Here is a 22,499-nt window from a genome sequence, read left to right as displayed (position 1 = left end):
TTATAAACTGTATTCTGACAGTTCTGTTCGATTAAAGTCAAAGTATTTACACATTCATATTTTCTGATGGCTTTTTTAACAAGATGGCTATTGCAGATACTACATGACCACAATATTGCTAGTTCAATACCAGTCGTTGACCATTGTTGTGTGTCATGCACCCTCTCTCTCTCAAAATCAGAATTTGTTTTATTTTTTAGATGCACATGCACAATATAAATACATAAGTAGAATTGACAAGTACAATATTTACGAGAAAAAGTAAGATAATGTATTACAACACTATTAAAAAGTATGTACTGCATGTCTTGTCAATATGTCCAATAAACATAAAAATAGCAAAAAAAATCAAAAATAAAAAAAATAGAATAAAAATAAACATTTCCTTTTGACCATCGTTTGGTTAAATGACAGGCAGTAAATTTAGCTTTAACAGGAATGGGTCTAACAAATATGTAAAAATATAAATTTTCAATTTAGAATAATCATCACTTTCCCAGAAACTCATTTGTGATATGTGGACTTCAGCCTGTGGCATTAACAACATTGTTTTGTTTTTTCAGGGTCATGGGAAATTACACCGACAACAGCTTCACATTACAATTGGAAGGTTTAAATGTCTCAAAGGATTCCACATACCCCCTCTTCCTGTTCTTCTTTTTCTCCTACCTGTTTATACTTGTTGCAAATGTGGGCATTGCTGTTCTGGTTTTTGTTGACAAAAGCCTTCATCAACCAATGTATCTCCTGTTTTGTAACCTGCCACTGAGTGACATCATAGGAAACTCTATCATGGTGCCTCGTTTGCTTGTAGACTTGTTGCGGCCTCCCTCTGAGCGCCTCATCAGTTACTATGAATGTGTGGTCCAAGCTTTCACCACCCACATGTTTGGTACCACCACTCACACTGTGCTCATGGTTATGGCCTTTGACAGATATGTGGCCATCTGCAATCCATTGCGCTATGCTGCCATAATGACCAACAAAATGGTGATTAAGTTGACTCTTTCAGCCTGGGGTGTGGCCTTAGTTTTGGTGGGAATTCTGCTCGGTCTGACCATACGGCTTAACCGATGCAAGACTCTGATCATGAATCCTTACTGTGACAATGCCTCTCTGTTTAAACTCTCCTGTGACAGTGTGTTCATTAACAATGTTTACGGCCTCACTTTCACTGTAGTCCTGTTCACAGGTTCTATAGGCAGCATGGTTTTCACTTACACTAACATTACAGTAGTCTGTCTGACCAGTAAAAACAAGTCTTTGAACAGCAAAGCCTTGAGGACCTGTAGCACTCACCTGGTGGTGTATCTCATCATGGTGTTCAATGGAATGTCTATCATTACTCTTCACCGGTTTCCCCAGTACTCAGACTACAGAAAACTTTGTACCATTTTATTTCATATCATCCCAGGAAGCCTCAACCCAATTATTTATGGTATGCAGTCAAAAGAGTTAAAAAAGTTATTTTCAAAGTTGTTTAAGTCAAAGAAGGTTTGGCCATCATTATAGTGTTTGTCTCAAGGCCATTTTTTTAACTGATCAAAATTCTTCTATGTTGCATATTCCATCTGATTGTTTTTTTTCCTTGTAAGTGTACAGATGTCTATTATTACAGATGATTAATATCAAAGTAATAAGAGGTAATGTGTTATTATAAAAGGATTGGATAAACTTATGAGTTGGGACTGAAAGACACCTTTTTTTCTACTAGCTATCAAAATAGACACAGCAGTTTCTTTTCACAACAGCATTGTAATTACTTACACAACAATCAAGTAATTAACAGTTGCTTACAGTGTAATAGTTACAATAAGATAACAAGTAGGTCCACTTTAGACAGGAGAGATCACATCACAATCAGTGCATGTCTGAAGGAAAGGAGATGAGCAACATGAAAGGCGGAGGTTTGGCATTGTACATTCACAACTCGTGGTGAACAGCAACAAACATAATTGGAACTTTCTGCCCCCCCCCATTTGACATATCTGGTAGTGCAGATCATTTAAACTGGTTAGAGAACTCAGCTCTGTCATGATCATAGCGGCCTACATACCACCACGAACTAATGCTAAGTAAGCACTAGAGAAGCTTACAGCAGGGCCCGCAAGAAACTGAAAAAGTGCATCCAGCTGGAAAAACATAGGTACAAGCAGCGCATTGAGGAGCACTTCAACAACAACAATCCATGAAACATGTGGAACAGGACCATCACCGATTACAAGCACACGTCAGGTCAACCATAATCCCACTCTGCCTGACACCTTAAACAGCTTCTTTGCACGCTTTGACTCCCCAAGCAGCAGAAGAACTGCATATCTTCCTCAGCCAGAGGTGCAGCATCAGCCTCTTGTCCTGCAGTTGCATCAAGTGACCTCTGTTCACACTCTATACGTCTGATTTCCAGTACCAGTTGGAGCTCTGCCACATGCAGAAGTACTCAGACGATACTGTGATAATGGAATGCATTAAGGATGGACAGGAGGGAGAGTACAGGAGCCTGGTGGGGGACTTTGCCGAATGGTGCAGGGCTAACAAGCTGCAACTCAACACATCCAAAACCAAGGAATTGGTGGTTGACTGTTGAGGAACAGACCCCATCCCACACCAGTCTCCATCGAGGGCACGGAGGTGGAGGTGGTCAGGACGTACAAGTACCTGGGTCTACAGTTGGATGACAGACTGGACTGATCAGTGAACACAGACACCATCCACAAGAAAACACAGTCTCGTCTGTATTTCCTGAGGAGGCTGGGGTCCTTTAACACCGGAAAAAAACTGCTCCTGATGTTCTACCAGACTGTGCTGGCCAGTGTCCTCTTCTATGCTGTGGTGTGCTGGGGAGGCAGCATCAAGAAGAGGGATGCAACATGGCTGGGCAGACTGGTGCAGAGGGCAGGATCTGTGGTTGGCACAGAGCAGGACTCTGTACTGTCAGTAGCAGAAAAAAGGACCGGGACAGATATCAGAATCAGAATCAGAGTTCCTTTATTTCTCCCCGAAGGGAAATTCTGTCCATACTGGACAACCCCTCCCGCACTCAGGGGAGTGTGATCAGCACCAGGCTGCTGTCTCTGAACTGCTTCACAAACAGGAGGAGGAACTTGTTGTTTGTCCTCCTGGCCATTAGACTCAGGGGTGTTCAGGGGTCATGATCCCAGCGACAGTCTGTGCCTGAGTTACATCTGGCGTAAAAATCACATTTATTTATTGGACATTTATTCTACTATGCACCTTACCTTATATTGTTTTGCACCATTATCCTGCACTTTATAACTCATTTCTGAGTAGCAGTCTGTCTACACTGTAGCTTTTTAGTCTCATTTTATACACACAATCAATCTGGTCGCCATGCTTTCTCTGCACTCTGTTGTACTTTACGTAGCAAATGTTAGTTTATTTAGTATGTTTGATCTATTTTTCCTACTAACAGGCCTTGTTTGGTTGGTTGGTTGCTTACTTTTTGACTAACCTACACCATTGTAATGGGCTACTGGATGCTTGAATTTCCTTCAGGATCAATAAAGTATCTATCTCTCTATCTATCTTGTGCCTGTGTCTAAAAAAATACGAACCATCACCTGCCTCAATGACATGTCGCTCTGACCCCAGTTATCATGAATTGCTTTGAGAAGATCCTCCTAAAATACATGAAGGATGCCACCCCCACTGGCCTGGGCAGCCTGCAGTTCGCCAACAGGGAGAACCGTTGTACGGAGGATGCTGTCTCGTTAGCACTTCACATGGCCCTGACTCACCTGCAGCAGCCTAATATCTGTGTTGGGATGCTTTTTGTGAACTTCAGCTCAGCCTTTAACACTGTTCCTCCAGACATGCTGGCCCTGAAGCTCCACAACTTTTTGTCAGCATTGCTCTGCTCCTGGATCAGGGATTTCCTCACCAACAGGCCCCAGGTGGTGAGGATAGGGGAGTCTACATCTGCTCCACTGATCCTCAACTCTAGCAAGCCACAAGGTTGTTTGCTCAGCTCTTCCCTATTCACCATCTTCACACAGGACTGTTCTGCCATCCACCCCACAAACATGGTTGTAAAGTTTACAGACGGCACCACCATGATGGGTCTCATATCCAACAATGATGAGACCCACTACAGAAAAGAGGTCCAGAACCTGACACAGTGGTGTTCCAGGAATAACCTCATCCTGAAGATCAGCAAGAATAAGGAGGCCATAGCGGATTCCATGAGATCCAGAAAAACTGAACACACTCCCGTCCATATTGATGTAAATACTAGATGTAAATACCATTCATGTAAATACTGCACATTTTCACTTTTTTTAAATTTAATTTTAATTTTATTATTTTTCTTTACAAGTGTTCTCTTTTGCAATATTTAAATTTAAATTTTTTATTTACCTATTTTTTGGTAGCAGGGACATAAAGAATTTCACTGCACATTGTACCGTGTATGATTGTGTGTGTGACAAATAAACCTATCTTGTATCTTGTATCTTGTATATAAATGGGGAGGCAGTGGAACATCTAGATAGCATAAAGTTCCTGGGCATTCACATTTCCTCTGACTTGTCTTGGTCTGTTAGCACCTCACACCTGGTCAAAAAGGCCCAACAAGGGCTCTTCTTTCTCAGGAAGTTGAACTCTTGGACTCTCTTCTCAGCTGCTCGCAAACTTTTACAGGGCCACGATCAAAAGCATCCTGTGTTTCAGTGTGACAGTACCACAGCAGTTGCATAGCACAGGACAGGAGGGACTTAGCCCAAGTGGTGAGGACAGCACAGGGGCTTGTGGGCTGCTGTCTACTAGATCTGGGCTCACTTTACACTGCTCAAGTCCAGAAAAAGGCCAGATGCATTGTGACAGATCCCACCCACTCGGGCAACGAACTGTTAGTATCGCTTCCATCAGGAAAGCGGAACAGGAACATTAAAACCAGCACAAACCAAGGAGCTGGTGGTGGATTTCAGCAGGTGCCAACACACCCCACCCCCACTGGTGAACATCCATGAAATAGACATCGAGTGAGTCACCTCCTACAAGTACTGACGCCCTGTACAAAAAGGGCAAGAGCAGACTCTTCCTGCTCAGGAGGCTGAGGGCCAAGTATTTGTGTTATTTATATGTGTGCCTTTCAGCTGGGAATCTCTACAAGATTTCGTTATGTTCACATAATGACAATAAAGCCTGATTCTTCTTGATTGATTCTTGATTCCTCAGATGTGAGGGTCAGGGTAAACAGGAGAGACTTTAATTAAGAAACTAAGTCAAGAACAGAAGCAAGCAAACAAAGGCAACTGGGAGTTTCAAGGAAGAACAGTCTAAACAATAAAGACATAACCAAAAAATATGGAATTGCATAAACTCAAGGAACAGGGATTTGCAGAATGTAAGGATGGCAACAAATGCAGAGGGCAGAGGGAACAAAATTAAAGTTCATCAATAAAGAAATAAAGAAAAACAGAAGATTGTGTTACAATTTATTATAATTCTAATAATGACTCTCTTGTATTTGACTGAAGCAGCAGTAGTGTCTGATTAGCAATGTCTACAAACTCTGAACAGGGGCATTTTGACACCTGAGTTTAGTTCTCTTAGAAAGAGCTCCTGAAAGATACATGTGGGTATGTAGCTGCTTGATCTTTCACTTTCTTTAACAGCTTGATGCTTACTTTACCAGATGTTTAGTGTTGGGCATATGCTGTAACTTACATTTAGTTTAGAAGATTTTTTTTAAAAACTAGCTACTGTGTATATAAATATTTAATATACATGATGTGACAAAAAATCTTGATCTTGTGGTGGCAAAAAACTATAAGCTTATGTCTCAAAAAGTAAAATTTAATTTGCATTAATTTTTTATGGGAAAATTATTTAATATTTGATTGGCAATCTTAAAAAATTTCATGGGTACTTGTCCTTTAAGATTTTATCTGTGTGTGTAGTGCTTTTTTCCCCCTTCATTACCCTCATATATGTGTCTGTATATCAATTCTGGTTGAAATGTAGGTGTGGATATTGATAAAAGTATATGGTACATGTGTTTCAGTGTTAGTTGTCAGGCAAAAATAAAACTGAAGGACAACAAGATGTTGCTCCATTGTTTTTGACAAAGATTTTCAGAAACACATTATCCATTAAGATGTAATGTAAAAGTAAGTTTTTCCAGTATGTGTGGTTGTTAAAATCTGGATCTTAAAACCTGAGAAGGACCCAAAATGGCACCAAACTCAGACAAAGTGTAAAACTTCCAACTGATTTAACGACTAAAGTTCAGAAAGTTACAAGTAAAAAACTCTCCAGGAATATCAAAACTGTACACAAATGTGCAATCAGGAGTATTCAAAAAATGTCAAAAATGACTATTAGTGCCTGTGTGGCAGGTGAGGTAATGTGTTCAAGGTAATACTCAGGTAATGGCACTGGGTCTGGGAGGTCAGGACACCAGTAGGCAAAGGAAATCCCACAAACAGGACTAGAGCTGGGCATAGAAAATGAAGGAAGGAGGCAAACAGTGTCATGTAATGAGCGGCACTGACGCAGAAAAGGGCTGAACCCCGATGCAGAGACTAAAAAGAGCAGGCAGGCGAGGCGGAGGTCCAAAAAACAATAGTCTTTATTTAACCAAGCAAAAATCAAAAAAAGCACACACACTTACTGTGGCATAGGATGAACGAAAAACTGTGGCAAAAACTCCTGGAAAAACATGGTATGGCATGGCAAGACAAGGCAAGGCAAAAACAGATCCTGGCATGAAACAAAAGACATTCAAGAAATAACGTTAACACTCTGACAAAGGTGGCTGGGAAGACAAGGACTAAATAGACATGACAACGAGACACAGGTGACACACATTAGGAGGGAGAAAGTAATCAGGAAAACCAACAGCAAAGCTACCTAAAAACAGGACACACAGGGGAAGTGACGCTTTTCAAAATAAAACAGGACATGACAAAAACCTTGAACATAATAGATGGAAACACATGACAAGACAAACATGAAACATGGCACATGGACTGAAATCAAAAGACAAAACATAAAAAACACCAGGCATGACAAACAGACATGGGACAGAAGAGCCAAGAACTATTACTAAGCACATCTAAAAGTCAAGAGCAAAAATCCACCATGATGCTAAGCTTGAAACACTGTTACCATGAAGAGTGTCAAAACTTTCTGGCAGGGACGGAGTGGGAGAGCCAGTCTTTTTAGTTGATTATAGTAAGTATCTCGGTGTCTTGTTCACGGGTGAGGGAAGATGGGAACGTGAAATTGACAAACGGACTGGTGCAGTGACAGCAGTAATGAGATCAATGTATTGGTCTGTTGTGGTGAATAAAGAGCTGAGCCGAAAGATGAGGATCTCGATTTACCACTCAATTTAACCCTAACCCCTAACCCTCACCTATGGTTATGCCTTCAGCAGGGGGAAGCAGTGCCCTACCAATACTGTTTACAGTAGAAGTGGGAAGCTGCTGACTTCAACTGGGGACATTGTCAGACAGTGGAAGGAATACTTCGGGGACCTCCTCAATCCTGCTGACACGTCTTCTGTCATGGAAGCAGAGGCTGGTTACCCAAATGCTGATCCATTTATTACCCAAACTGATGTCACTAAGGTAGTTGGGAAGCTCTTCAATGGCACCGGGAGTGGATGAGATCCGTCTTGGGTACCTTAAGTCTCTGAATACTGTGGGGCTGTCATGGCTGACACGCCTTCGCAACATTGCGTGGTGGTCGAGAACAGTGCCCCTTCAAGAAGAGGGGACCGGACGGTGTGCTCCAACTACAGAGAGATCACACTCCTCAGCCTCCCTAGGAAACTCTATTCCAGGATACTGGAGAGGAGAATTTGGCTGATAGTCGAACCTCAGATCCAGGAGAAACAGTACGGTTTTCGCCCTGGTCATGGAACACTGGACCAGAGGGAGTAGGATTATCCAGATTAACGCTTACTGTTGAGCAGATGGATGGCCTGGGGGAAGAAGCTTTTCCTCATCCTCTCCGTGTTGGTTCTCAGGCAGCAGGACTGAAGGCCTGGTGGCAACAGGGAGAGGAGTGAATGTCCGGGGTGATGGGGCTGCCTGAGGATCTTCTCCGCTCTCGACCTGCATCGTTTGATGTAAATGTCCTGCAGGTCGGGTAAAGTTGTTCTGATTGTCCGCTCAGCTGAGCAGACTACCTTCCTGAGGGGCAAGAGGTCCTGCAAGATGCTCTCAGTGGTGCAGGTGTAAAAGTTCCTGAGCACCTTAAGGGAGAGCCTGAAGTCTCTGAGGCGTCTGAGGTGGAAGAGACGCTGCCTAGCCTTCTTAACAGTCCTGTTAACGTGCAGTGACCATGACAGGTCCTGTGTGATGGTCACACCGAGGTATTTAAAACTGTCCACCCTCTCCACCTCAGACCCGCCGATGCAGAGCAGACGGATGTCTTTCTGCTGCTTCTTCCTGTAGTCCACAATCAGCTCCTTAGTTTTGCTAACGTTCAGCAGAAGGTTATTCTTCCGGCACCAGCTCTCCAGGTGGAGAAGCTGGTGCCGGAGAATCTCTCACAACAAGGACCTCCTCCTTGTTGTGAGAGATTAACCCCACAATGGCTGTGTCGTCAGCAACCTTTATAATGATGTTGCTGTCTGATGTGGACACACAGTCATGTGTGTACAGGGAGTACAGCAGGAGACTCAGCACGCAGCCTTGGGGGGATCCAGTGTTGAGGGTGAGGGGGGATGAGCTATAGGGGCCCACGCGTACCACCTGTTGTCTGCCAGTAAGGAAGCTGTGGATCCACCTGCACAGGGAGGAGTTCAGTCCAAGATCACACAGTTTAGTTACCAGCCTGGAGGGGACTAAGGTATTGAATGCTGAGCTGTAGTCCACAAACAGCACTTTCACATAGTTCCCCATCCTAGTGTCCTCCATCCTCTGTCTGGGCGGTATGCAACCCGCCCTGGAGTTGCTCCCCTCCATCTGCAGCTCCAGTCTTGCGACATAGCGGCGTTAATCCTCCTTTACCGTCCTACGGACAGCATAGGTGGCTGCCCTGTACAGTGTCGTGTCACCGGTAGCGAGTCCCAAGTTGTAGGCAGCGGTGCGGGCCCTCAGCGCGTCGCGGATAGTTTTGTCCACCCACGGCTTCTGGTTGGGAAAAGTTTTGATGGTGGCTGTTGGTGTTATGTCTTACACCATTTTCCCAATAAATCGGGATGTCACTGCCCGAGCTGCACCGAAACATGTCCCAGTCCACTGAATCCAGTGCGCCCCGCAGAGCGGCCTCTGATTGGTCAGTCCACCGTGTTACTTCTCTGACTGCAGGAGATTCCTGCTTCAGCCGTTGTTTATATTTCGGCATGAGAAGGACTGCACTGTGGTCCGAAAGGCCAAACGGAGGCAGAGACTTGGCCTTGTAACCATCCTTGAAAGGAGAGTAACAGTGGTCCAGAGTCCTCTCTCCTCTGGTGGGGCAGTCGATGTGTAGTACAAGTAGGTGCGGTAAACAGTGCAAATGTTCAGCAGGTGGATCATGATATGAGCACATAACAGAGAGAGAGAGAGAGAGGCAGAGGGGGTGGGGTGTGAGAGAAGGAGCACACAAGCAGAGATGCATAGCAGCAGTAATAATACCAGAAGTATCGGAATGTAGATAATGATAATGACAATGAAATATACAGAAGGTATTACGGTGATTTTGATAACAATGGTAGTAACAATAATGGTAGTAGCTGTACTGTGTCGTAACAGATTAAAATCAGATTATGACTAAACAGTAGTAATTGCAGTAGGTTTTGAGCAGGACAACAGCAGGACCGCAGCAGGAGGTCCAGTCATGATCGCTAGGAATCTGCGGGACAAGAAAGCACAGGGACTCCAGGGAAGAAGTTGAGTTAGTAATATGCATTATTGGGACATGAATGTGTGCAGAAGGAGAGGGAGAGGAAGAAAGAGCTCAGTGCGTCATGGGAGGGCCCCGGCAGTCTAAGCCTATAGCAGCATAACTAGGGGCCGGCCTAGGCCAGCCCTAACTATAAGCTTTATCAAAGAGGAAAGTTTTTAGTCTACTCTTAAATATAGAGAGGGTGTCCGCCTCCCGGACCGAAACCGGAAGATGGTTCCATAGTAGAGGAGCTTGATAACTAAAGGCTCTGGTTCCCAATCTACTTTTGAGGACTCTAGGAACCACAAGTAGCCCTGCATTTTGGGAACGCAAAGTTCTGGTGGGATAATAGGGTACTATTAACTCCTGCCTGAAGACAATTTTTCAAAGAGTCCATGTCCAGGGTGAGAAGGGTCACCTGTGATGCGACCAGCATGCCTCAGAGTCCTGGAGATGTACAGGTTTTGGAGAGATGGAAGGCTGAAGCTGACCACCTTCTCATCATAGTGCACAGCATACTGCAGTCTGTGCTTGTCCCTGGCAGTGGCCCCAGCGTACCACACGGTGATGGAGGAGGTGAGGATGGACTCAGTGATTGCCGTGTAGAACTGAACCATCATCGGATCGGTGGAGAAACAGTAGTAATGCGGTCGTTGTATCGGTTCATCGTGGTGAAGAGGGAGCTGAGCCATAAGGTGAAGGTCTCAATTTACAAGTCAATCTATGTTCCTACCCTTACCTATGGTCATGAACTTTGGGTCATGACTGAAAGAATGAGATCTTGGATACAAGCGGCTGAAATGGGCTATTTAATGGGCTATTTAACTGGTGGCCCCCGGTTGGCCCCTAAGGAATTTTGTACAGGCCCTTAGAGTGCAGTGCAGTTGCATATGGATAGTTTCTTTCAAGCATGAAGGTTGGAAGACCAAGGTGATGGCTTTGGCCATGGATGAGTCGACAGACAAAAGTGATACTGTGCAGCTGTGCCTCTATGTGCGATTTTTTGATGGAGAATGTTTTCGCAAGGATCTGCTTGGACTACTTCCCCTGGAAGATCACACCACTGGTGAGATTCTGTTCACCAAACTTGCTTCAGTCTTTAAGGAGAACAATTTGGATTTGACACGCGTCAACATGCTGGTGACGCATGGTGCACCGTCCATGGTGGGCAAGGATCAGGGGCTTGCCGCAAGGGTAGCAGCCATGGCTCCACAGATGAAATGGCTACATTGCCTCATCCACTCACCACCATTTCCTGTGTGCTAAACTCTGTGTTGAGTTAAAAGAGACCATGGACTCTGTCATGGCAATTATAAACTTTGTGCGTTGCATCCATCATTTGAACCAACTCAACCTGGAGTTGCAGGGCAGAGATAAAACAGTCACAGAACTTGTGGAGAAACTTCATGTTTTTCAAAGAAAGCTCTCACTCTGCTTATCTTTGTCGTGGGAAGATGCTTCACTTCCCATTACTGAGGTGGGGGGAGGTGGTGCAGTCCTCCCACAATACCAAAAACATGTACATTAGGTTAATTGGCTTCTCTAAATTGCCCCTAGGTGTGAGTGTGTGCATGAGTGGTTGTCTGTCTTTGTGTGTTGGCCCTGCGATTGACTGGCGACCAGTCCAGGGTGTACCCCGCCTCTCGCCTGTAGTCAGCTGGGATAGGCTCCAGCTCCCCCGCGACCCTGACGGATAAGCGGTATAGAAAATGGATGGATTACTGAGGTGATGTCAGGCTTTACTGACTAATAGAAAAACAACTTTACCACCAGGTTTGATGATTTCAGCATCTCCAGTGAAGTGATGAGATTTGTTAAGAACCCTTTTTGTGTGAATGTTGAGGCAGACCTTGCATTGAATGGAAAGGAGCTGGTACCATCATTGAATGAGGGTTTTTTACAACTGGAACTCATTGACATTCAGTCGTCAGATGACTTACAACAGTCATTGCAGCAGGCAGGTTTTGAAAAATTCTGGACCCATGAAGTCAGCCGAGAGAGATTTCCACACTCAAAGGGTCTTGCACTTTTTCATCTGACAATGTTTGGCTCAACATACACTTGTGAGTCGTCATTCTTACATATGAATGCCATTAAAACTCACAACCGCATATCCCTCGCAAACCAGTATCTACAACACTGCTTGCGCATTGCCCTGACAACATATACACCTGATTTCACTGCCCTTGCTAAGTCAAAAAAAAATGCCATTTCTCTCATTAGATGGCAAATGTCAAACGACATGCAAGGTAACAGGAATGCTAGTCAAGCAAGTAATGATGATTGATTTTTGAACAGTATGATGCAATTAACATCTTACTCACCTCATATTATGTACTTTTTCTTGTTTTGTTTTGTTTTTTTTGATGTGGTATGGCTCAACTGAACTGAATAAGGTGATTACAATTTGAATATAGACAGATAAGAAAAAAGGAATGTAAAGAGAGGTCAACTAAGGGATGGACAAAAGTGAGTTCAGTAGTTGTCCATATGTGCATTTATGTGCATATGTTGTTCTGCATTTACAAAATATAATATATTGACTCTTTCAGTATGTTGTTGTAATATCTTTATTTGTTACTGTGATTACTTATATTCTCTGGCCAATTAGCTTTCCTCAGTTTCATTAGCTGGCCCAAATTCCCAATTAATTGAATAACCCTGCTTTAGACGTTACATTAGAAATAAAACACATTCCAATTATACAAATATTTAAGTCAAAGTCAAAATGAAAACCTCAGCGTTACATCTAATGAAGTCACGGTCAGAATGACTAAAGATTGGGATTCTTTATGCAAACTGTGAGTCTAAAGTATCAAATTTTCATGTGCCAAGAAAAAGTTTTAACTTTGTGGAATATATTTGCTTTTATAGCCCATCATGTTTTCCCCCAGTTCATTATTTACTGGGGATGGAAGCAGTTTGACATTCAAGGATTACCTCTGTTGATGTGAACCTCCTCCAGCCAGACTGGATGTGGACTGACACATTTTCACAAGCTGACTCAGGGGCCCCTGGTACTCCAAACTTTGTTGTATTGCTGAACAGCCACTAGGCAACTGCTGCTGTATACTTGATATCAAAATGACCATGCAGGTTGTCACTATTTGTGTCAACTCACTGTGCTTTTGCTTTCATCTGTTTTTATTTATTTATTTGTCAGGCTGTTGTATTCTGGATATGATTCCAAGTTGGAAAAATAACTTTTAAAATATCTGAAGGAAATTCAATCGAATTGGCACAATGGAGCACTAAACGAGCCTATGACACCACTGGCCATGTGAATGCCTCCACAGAGGTTAAATACCTGGGTCTCCAAACCAGCTAGTTGGACTAGTCCCAGCCTAGTCAAGCGAGCGTGAACTGATGAAGCCTCTTGGATGAGAGGTGAAACGTCTTCAAAGACAAATAACTAAGTCCAGTTGCATTCGATTGAATTTCCTTGAGATAACCATGACCTGGATGAATGAGAATATTCACAGGCTTAACTTTTAAAATATTAGCACTGGATCTTACTTTGTAAGGGCATGAGTTAAATCATGGTCAGGTTGAAGGAACATCAGATATATTTTTAGTACATTTCATAAATGCTTCTATAGCAATTTTCTTTGTTACTGAGAGAGTCACTTTTCCCAATTGTGATTCTTTTTTTTTTTTTTTTTTTTTCAAATTTAAGAAAGTCATAAGGGATTCACAAGACACAATGCAGCACCATCTGGCTGTGATGTGGAGGATAAAAACTAGTGCATGCACGTATTTCATGTCAACTGATTCTTGAATCGTTTAGAAGAGATATTAACAATGAAAACAGTTACTATTAAAAATAAACTAAACTAATTGATCTCTTCAAACCAACAATATGCCTGTTAGACCCCATGCCAACTAAGCTGCTCAAAGAAGTTGTACCCCCACTTAACACTTCCCTTCTAGATACGATCAGTCCGTCTCTAATAACAGGCTATGTATCACAGTCCTCTAAAGTAGCTGGAATCAAAACTCTCCTTAAAAAACCTACTCTTGATCCAGAGGTTTTGGGCAACTATATACCGATATCTAACCTTTCCTTTCTCTCTAAGATCCTCATGAAAGCAGTGGCCAATCAGCTATGTGACATTCTACATAGTAAAAGTCTACTTAAGGATTCCCAGTCTGGTTTTAGAGCTCATCACAGCACAGAGATGACGCTGGTCAAAGTCACAAATAATCTTGTGCTTGCATCAGAAGAGGATCTTGTCTCTGTACTCGTATTGTTAGACCTCAGTGCTCCATTTGACACCATTAACCACCACATTTCATTCCACAGACGTGAACACTCAATTGGCATTAAAGGAGCTGCATTAAGCTGGTCTCATTCATATTTATCAGATTGAACTCAGTTCGTTCATGTTAATGATGAATCATCCTTGTACGCAAAGATTTGTCACAGAGTTCCCCAAGGTTCTGTGCTCTGACCAGTACTATTCACCTTACATTTTCTTCCTGCTGGTGATATGAAAAACACATTCATTAGTGTTTCACATATAACAGGCACAGTTAGTGTGTATTATTTCCCTTGCTTCCAGACATTGGTACGATATCTTTGCTTTTCATGCTCAGTGCTTCTGATCTCAGAAGACACTGGAAAAACTTCTTTGCTGTAAGCTTCCCATTGAAATGATTCTGCAATTTAATGATTCTTATTATTTTCTTTTTGTGTACTTTGTCACACATAATTGTAGACATGAGGTTTAATTCACTAAGAAATATTCTTTTACAGCAAGCTTGGAGCATTAAGGACAAAAACAGTTAAACATACTCTTTGGATAATGTGCGAAAGGAAAATGCATCAAAATCAAAACACCTCCATACAATATGTAATACTTATGGCATGATGTTGTGTAATTATACTTGAGACAACTATGACCACTAGTAGTTAACAGCAAAACATTAAGGGATACAGAACACTCTGTTTGTCAAACTTAAACACAGACAACATATTGGCATAGCCATCAGTCTCACATAACTGGAAGAATGAGCTGAGCCCATCAAATTCTATGAACCCCACCTACATGCTGTTTTGTGTGAGCTTTCTTTAAGTATCAGATTTTATAAGATATAAGACCAAGGCAGTTGGGTATGTGCTACTCACTATCACAAAAAGGACATTAAATTCTTCACTTTAGGTTTGCCAAGTTTTTAAATAACATAACTTTACATTTGATTTAATGCCATCATTTCACTTGTGACATATTAGTTGTTTTTGCTGAATACATTCAAAATTTTTTCTCTGAGAGCTTTGATTTGCAGTCCGTAGATAACAGCGTTCATGGAAGGAGGAACAATATGGAACAAGATGGATCCAATCTTCCTGTGATCTGATAAGTCAGGGAAACGATGGAGGAGGATGATGATGCCACCTGACAAAAGCAGGATGATGTACACAGCCAGGTGCGTGGCACAGGTCTGAAAAGCTTTGCTATTCACAACTTTGCTCTTGCTAGTCAGACACACCATGGTGATCCTCATGTAGGTGAGCATCACGCTGCACAGGGACACGGCCATCGTGCCCATGGCGATGATGAGGCCGTAAATGTGGTTGATAACAACATTTTCACAGGATAGCTTGAACAAGGAGGGATTGTCACAGAACGGGTTGAGTACAACCCTTCTGCAGCGCGACAGGCGGGTGCTGAGTCTCAAAAGGATACCAACCATAAGGAAAGCTACCCCCCAGGCGCCCACTGAGAGCTTCACCACCATCCTGTTGGTCATGATGGTGGTGTATCGCAGAGGGTTGCAGATGGCCACGTATCGATCAAAGGCCATGACTACGAGTACAGTGTGTGAAGTGCCTCCGTGAGCGTGAGCACAGAAGGCCTGAACTACACAGTCATTGTAATGAATGTACCGGTCATTGCTTGGAATTAAAATGTCACTCAGCACGCGAGGAATAATGGTCGTAGCCCCGAAAACATCATTAATACTCATGTTGCAGAAGAGCAGATACATGGGCTCATGGAGGCTCCTCTTTGTGAAAATCAAAACCACCAGGCCAATGTTGGACACCACAATGAAGATGTAGATGATGAAAAGGAGGAAAAATGCTGGAATGGTGAACCTTGGGCCAAGCTTTAATCCCTCCAGCTGTAGAACGTCCATATCGATCGTTTGGTTCTCCATTCTGCAGGGAGAGGATCATGGATGGAGAATTCAGTCAACACTGAAATCAAAACCTCATCTAGTCATGCTGCTAATCAAAATGTCAGTAATTTCTGAGCTGGTAAATGAGTGCAGCTCTGAAATGGAAAGCAGCAAATTTGAAAAATTTTCTTTTGTGCGAAAGTTTCTCGAAATGACAAAAACCCATTTACACTGAACTCTAACCAATGTCTTGAAGATAATTTGAGGTTTTTCCTTTCAAAGTAGGGATTTAAGAGTTTAATATACATCTGTTTTTTTCCACATCGTCAGTCTTTTAATCTGAACTGATATTTGTGTTCATGTTCTCATGATTTGCTGCCATCAATGAAAAAAAAAAAACCTGATGAAAAACCATGACTCTTACTCCTAGCTAGGAAAGCAACCTCTGTCCTCACAGTATCACTTTACATTGTTTTAGACACTTACCACTTGCTGAATGTAGCCTACGTGCTGCTGAGAAAACACATAAAACAAACTGTCTTCAAATTTTCAAAGAATGAACACTAGCTCTTTTGTCAGCACTGTTGCATGAAAGCTTTAAGTCTGAAACCGGAGTCATGAGTATTGTCTTCAGCATTATGATCGCAGAGCACAACTTCACTGCACATGAGCCTTTACAAATGTAATTAAAAATACCTTTGGTCATATTGCAATGGAAGTTAATGTAAAATCCTTGAAACACACTGCAGCTCCAGTGTCACCTCAATGTACAGTTTGAGGGTTTCACTGATTTCCTAAACAGCTTGGAAACATGTACAGTATCACTGACAAAACTGAACAACCTCTTTTCAATAAATGCTAAACCAGTCTTACATTCTGTTGGAAAAGGAATTCTACAATGCAGTTTTTTTTAATGTAGACAAAAACTTTATCTAAATCAAACATTCAAAATTTGTTTCTGCAGTGATACACTTAATAGATTTATTTTCACTTTAGTTTCTTTGCGTTCATTTGTTACTGTTTAAATGTTAACATTTAAAGAACAAAATGTCAATCTTTTATATAAAGCATCTCAAATTTTGAAAGCGGTTCTTTATCATATCAGTTGTTGCTTTAAAACCTTTGACAGGTCATCTTCCTGCTTGAGATGGTTTGATTTTGAGGAGTTTTCAGTTTTCAACAAGAGTCACATTTCACTGCTGACTTTTCTTTCACAACGACACATATCAGATGGACACACTGAACAGTGGAAATCAACAATGCTGAACCGTATGAGTATGTGAAGCAGGTTTACCTCTGTTGACATGAACCTTCTCTGACAAGATCAGAGGTTGACTGGCAGACATATTTTATAAGCTTCTGAAAGGCCCTTAGTTCTCCGGTCAAGGCCATCTCACATCCCTGGGGGCCTTAATTGCTGTATGTCGAATTAACTTGATGTTTTCACTTCACAAAACTTCCCTCAGCCTATGTCCACCGTCATAATTATCTTAGATTTTATCATATTTCAGATTTGATGTTAACATGGAACATAAAGTAAGTATGAAGGATGAATACTAAGTTGAAATGAGTATTTGGTAAAGATGATGTCATTTTTAAGAGTTCAAATATCAGCCAAGTTTAAAATAAATAAATAAATAAAACTTCTTGAAGAAGTTCTCTTGCTCTTGTGATTACAAACATTGATCCGGAGCGCAAAAATAAAATAACTGGCAGATGCCTTCCCAAATCTTTTGTGCACTTTGGAAAGCCTTCTTTCAAATTGTGATCTGGGGCTCTATAAAATTGACTTTTGCATCTCTTTGTACTTGTTGGACACATGATATTTAGAGAATATATTTACATTTCTGTTTATCCACTGGACACACCCAAAACTTTTTTTGCCCTGAACACACGAGCATGGTTCCCGAAGCCCTAAAATCAAAGGGCACGCCCCCGAAATTGCCCCGGTGACCCCCTTGTGCTCCAGACAGCTTGGGGACCCCATCAGGTCTGCTTCGCCAGATCGGGCCACCGTTCAGCATATCGGACAGAGGGCGCCTCTACCCGATGAGGGCTTGATTTCAAGACATCGTCCCCATACAGGTTCAGGGGGCTTCAGAGACCCTGTCAGCCCATTCTGCCCTTTCTGCCTATGTGCCCTCCTGAGCTCTTTTCAGCCAGAGACACAAAAATTTAAGTTTGTCCGATCAGCCCCAAACGAATGATTAACTGATGAACTATTCACCTTTTGTTCTTTTGCAACCACTTAAGGCCCCAATTTTGATTTCAGGCTGAATTTCGATACCAAAATTGCACCAGGCGATCATAGTGAGGTTCTGAATCAAGTGCAGTCGGTTGAATTTGAATTCTGACATTGCAAAAATGCAACCGGGTATCTGAAATCATTGGAGAGGAGGTGGCAACCTGATATGCAGGATTCAGATTCTTTGGGTGGATGTTGGATGCTTGTACAACTTTGAGATCAATTGAACCTATTTTGGTTGAAATATGAGGCTGTACGTTGCATATACTTTCACAAAAAAGGTTCTGCGGATGAAAGCTTGGATGTACCATAGGTTCACCACTGTCACACATTGTATCGAACCTCTATAGCTGTATTAACATGCTATAGAAAAGAGTCACATTAGCTTACAAAATTTGTATGTAAAAGTAAGTCAAGAAACAAATAAAAACTGCCTTCATTTTCACTCTTTAGACATTACATTAGAAATAAAACACATTCAAATTATACAAATATTTAAGTCAAAGTCAAAATGAAAACCTCAGCGTTACATCTAATGAAGTCACGGTCAGAATGACTAAAGATTGGGATTCTTTATCCAAACTGTGAGTCTAAAGTATCAAATTTTCATGTGCCAAGAAAAAGTTTTAACTTTGTGGAGGTACATTTGCTTTTATAGCCCATCATGTTTTCCCCCAGTTCATTATTTACTGGGGATGGAAGCAGTTTGACATTCAAGGATTACCTCTGTTGATGTGAACCTCCTCCAGCCAGACTGGATGTGGACTGACACATTTTCACAAGCTGACTCAGGGGCCCCTGGTACTCCAAACTTTGTTGTATTGCTGAACAGCCACTAGGCAACTGCTGCTGTATACTTGATATCAAAATGACCATGCAGGTTGCCACTATTTGTGTCAACTCACTGTGCTTTTGCTTTCATCTGTTTTTATTTATTTATTTGTCAGGCAGCTGTATTCTGGATATGATTCCAAGTTGGAAAAATAACTTTTAAAATATTAGCACTGGATCTTACTTTGTAAGGGCAGGAGTTAAATCATGGCCAGGTTGAAGGAACATCGGATTTATTTTTGGTACATTTCATAAATGCTTCTATAGCAGTTTTCTTTGTTACTGAGAGAGTCACTTTTCCCAATTGTGATTCTTTTTTTTTTTTCTTTTCAAATTTAAGAAAGTCATAAGGGATTCACAAGACACAATGCAGCACCATCTGGCTGTGATGTGGAGGATAAAAACTAGTGCATGCACGTATTTCATGTCAACTGATTCTTGAATCGTTTAGAAGAGATATTAACAATGAAAACAGTTACTATTAAAAATAAACTAAACTAATTGATCTCTTCAAACCAACAATATGCCTGTTAGACCCCATGCCAACTAAGCTGCTCAAAGAAGTTGTACCCCCACTTAACACTTCCCTTCTAGATACGATCAGTCCGTCTCTAATAACAGGCTATGTATCACAGTCCTCTAAAGTAGCTGGAATCAAAACTCTCCTTAAAAAACCTACTCTTGATCCAGAGGTTTTGGGCAACTATATACCGATATCTAACCTTTCCTTTCTCTCTAAGATCCTCATGAAAGCAGTGGCCAATCAGCTATGAGACTTTCTACATAGTAAAAGTCTACTTAAGGATTCCCAGTCTGGTTTTAGAGCTCATCACAGCACAGAGATGACGCTGGTCAAAGTCACAAATAATCTTGTGCTTGCATCAGAAGAGGATCTTGTCTCTGTACTCGTATTGTTAGACCTCAGTGCTCCATTTGACACCATTAACCACCACATTTCATTCCACAGACGTGAACACTCAATTGGCATTAAAGGAGCTGCATTAAGCTGGTCTCATTCATATTTATCAGATTGAACTCAGTTCGTTCATGTTAATGATGAATCATCCTTGTACGCAAAGATTTGTCACAGAGTTCCCCAAGGTTCTGTGCTCTGACCAGTACTATTCACCTTACATTTTCTTCCTGCTGGCGATATGAAAAATACATTCATTAGTGTTTCACATATACCAGGCACATTTAGTGTGTATTATTTCCCTTGCTTCCAGACATTGGTACGATATGTTTGCTTTTCATGCTCAGTGCCTCTGATCTCAGAAGACACTGGAAAAACTTCTTTGCTGTAAGCGTCCCATTGAAATGTTTCTGCAATTTAATGATTCTTATTATTTTCTTATTGTGTACTGTGTCACATCCTAATTTTAGACATGAGGTTTAATTCACTAAGAAATATTCTTTTACAGCAAGCTTGGAGCATTAAGGACAAAAACAGTTAAACATACTCTTTGGATAATGTGCAAAGGAAAATGCATCAAAATGAAAACACATCCATACAATATGTAATACTTATGGCATGGTGTCGTGTAATTATACTTGAGACAACTATGACCTATTAGCAGTTAACAGCAAAACATTAAGGGATACAGATCACCTAGTTTGTCAAACTTGAACACAGACAACATATTGGCATAGCCATCAGTCTCACATAACTGGAAGAATGAGCTGAGCCCAACAAGCACTTCTTTGTGCAGAGGCCACCACGATGCTTGCAAATCTCTTTGCTTATTGACCTACAAGCAAATTCTATGAACCCCACCTACATGCTGTTTTGTGTGAGCTTTCTTTAAGTATCAGATTTTATAAGATATAAGACCAAGGCAGTTGGGTATGTGCTACTCACTATCACAATAAGGACATTAAATTCTTCACTTTAGGTTTGCCAAGTTTTAACATGACTTTACATTCGATTTAATGCCATCACTTCACTTGTGACATGTTATTTTTTTTTGCTGAATACATTCAAAATTTTTTCTCTGACTGCTTTGATTTGCAGTCCGTAGATAACAGCGTTCATGGAAGGAGGAACAATATGGAACAAGATGGATCCAATCTTCCTGTGATCTGATAAGCCAGGGAAACGATGGAGGAGGATGATGATGCCACCTGACAAGAGCAGGATGATGTACACAGCCAGGTGTGTGGCACAGGTCTGAAAAGCTTTGTTACTCATAGCTCTTGTTGTCAGACACACCATGGCGATCCTCATGTAGGTGAGAATCACGCTGCACAGGGACACGGCCATTGTGCCCATGGCGATGATGAGGCCGTAAATGTGGTTGATAACAACATTTTCACAAGATAGCTTGAACAAGGAGGGATTGTCACAGTACGGGTTGAGTACAACCCTTCTGCAGCGCGACAGGCGGGTGCTGAGTCTCAAAAGGATACCAACCATAAGGAAAGCTACCCCCCAGGCGCCCACTGAGAGCTTCACCACCATCCTGTTGGTCATGATGGTGGTGTATCGGAGAGGGTTGCAGATGGCCACGTATCGATCAAAGGCCATGACTACGAGTACAGTGTGTGAAGTGCCTCCGTGAGCGTGAGCACAGAAGGCCTGAACTACACAGTCATTGTAATGAATGTACCGGTCATTGCTTGGAATTAAAATGTCACCCAGCATGCGAGGAATAATGGACGTAGACCCGAAAACATCATTAATACTCATGTTGCATAAGAGCAGATACATGGGCTCATGGAGGCTCCTCTTTGTGAAAATCAAAACCACCAGGCCAATGTTGGACACCAAAATGAAGATGTAGATGATGAAAAGGAGGAAAAATGCTGGAATGGTGAACCTTGGGCCAAGCTTTAATCCCTCCAGCTGTAGAACGTCCATATCGATCGTTTGGTTCTCCATTCTGCAGGGAGAGGATCATGGATGGAGAATTCAGTCAACACTGAAATCAAAACCTCATCTAGTCATGCTGCTAATCAAAATGTCAGTAATTTCTGAGCTGGTAAATGAGTGCAGCTCTGAAATGGAAAGCAGCAAATTTGAAAAATTTTCTTTTGTGCGAAAGTTTCTCGAAATGACAAAAACCCATTTACACTGAACTCTAACCAATGTCTTGAAGATAATTTGAGGTTTTTCCTTTCAAAGTAGGGATTTAAGAGTTTAATATACATCTGTTTTTTTCCACATCGTCAGTCTTTTAATCTGAACTGATATTTGTGTTCATGTTCTCATGATTTGCTGCCATCAATGAAAAAAAAAAAACCTGATGAAAAACCATGACTCTTACTCCTAGCTAGGAAAGCAACCTCTGTCCTCACAGTATCACTTTACATTGTTTTAGACACTTACCACTTGCTGAATGTAGCCTACGTGCTGCTGAGAAAACACATAAAACAAACTGTCTTCAAATTTTCAAAGAATGAACACTAGCTCTTTTGTCAGCACTGTTGCATGAAAGCTTTAAGTCTGAAACCGGAGTCATGA

At 41.8% G+C, this 22,499-nt stretch overlaps 3 protein-coding genes across 3 annotated transcripts; 1 reads left to right on the top strand and 2 right to left on the bottom strand.

Moving 5' to 3' along the window:
• Nucleotides 1–386: 386 nt before the first annotated feature.
• LOC124070660 (olfactory receptor 146-like) lies at nt 387–1,776 on the top strand. Its single transcript, XM_046410762.1, has one exon. The coding sequence runs from the start codon at nt 568–570 to the stop codon at nt 1,510–1,512; it is 945 nt and encodes a 314-aa protein (XP_046266718.1). The 5' UTR covers nt 387–567; the 3' UTR covers nt 1,513–1,776.
• Nucleotides 1,777–15,062: 13,286 nt separating this feature from the next.
• LOC124071195 (olfactory receptor 52N5-like) lies at nt 15,063–16,018 on the bottom strand. Its single transcript, XM_046411680.1, has one exon. It carries the CDS (start codon nt 16,000–16,002, stop codon nt 15,073–15,075), a length of 930 nt encoding a protein of 309 aa, XP_046267636.1. The 5' UTR covers nt 16,003–16,018; the 3' UTR covers nt 15,063–15,072.
• A 4,974-nt stretch (nt 16,019–20,992) lies between these two features.
• LOC124071216 (olfactory receptor 52N2-like) lies at nt 20,993–21,933 on the bottom strand. Its single transcript, XM_046411714.1, has one exon. It carries the CDS (start codon nt 21,915–21,917, stop codon nt 20,994–20,996), a length of 924 nt encoding a protein of 307 aa, XP_046267670.1. The 5' UTR covers nt 21,918–21,933; the 3' UTR covers nt 20,993.
• Between the last annotated feature and the right edge of the window lie 566 nt (nt 21,934–22,499).

The sequence above is a fragment of the Scatophagus argus genome, chromosome 14 (assembly GCF_020382885.2).
Source record: "Scatophagus argus isolate fScaArg1 chromosome 14, fScaArg1.pri, whole genome shotgun sequence".
In the NCBI taxonomy this organism is placed as follows: domain Eukaryota; kingdom Metazoa; phylum Chordata; class Actinopteri; family Scatophagidae; genus Scatophagus; species Scatophagus argus.
The sequence above is the reverse complement of the archived record's forward strand: the minus strand, read 5'-3'. Positions and strand labels throughout refer to the sequence as shown.

Bases quoted from the DNA above. Each gene is read 5' to 3' on its own strand.
- LOC124070660 (XM_046410762.1), top strand. From the start codon at position 568: ATGGGAAATTACACCGACAACAGCTTCACATTACAATTGGAAGGTTTA.
- LOC124071195 (XM_046411680.1), bottom strand. From the start codon at position 16,002: ATGGAGAACCAAACGATCGATATGGACGTTCTACAGCTGGAGGGATTA.
- LOC124071216 (XM_046411714.1), bottom strand. From the start codon at position 21,917: ATGGAGAACCAAACGATCGATATGGACGTTCTACAGCTGGAGGGATTA.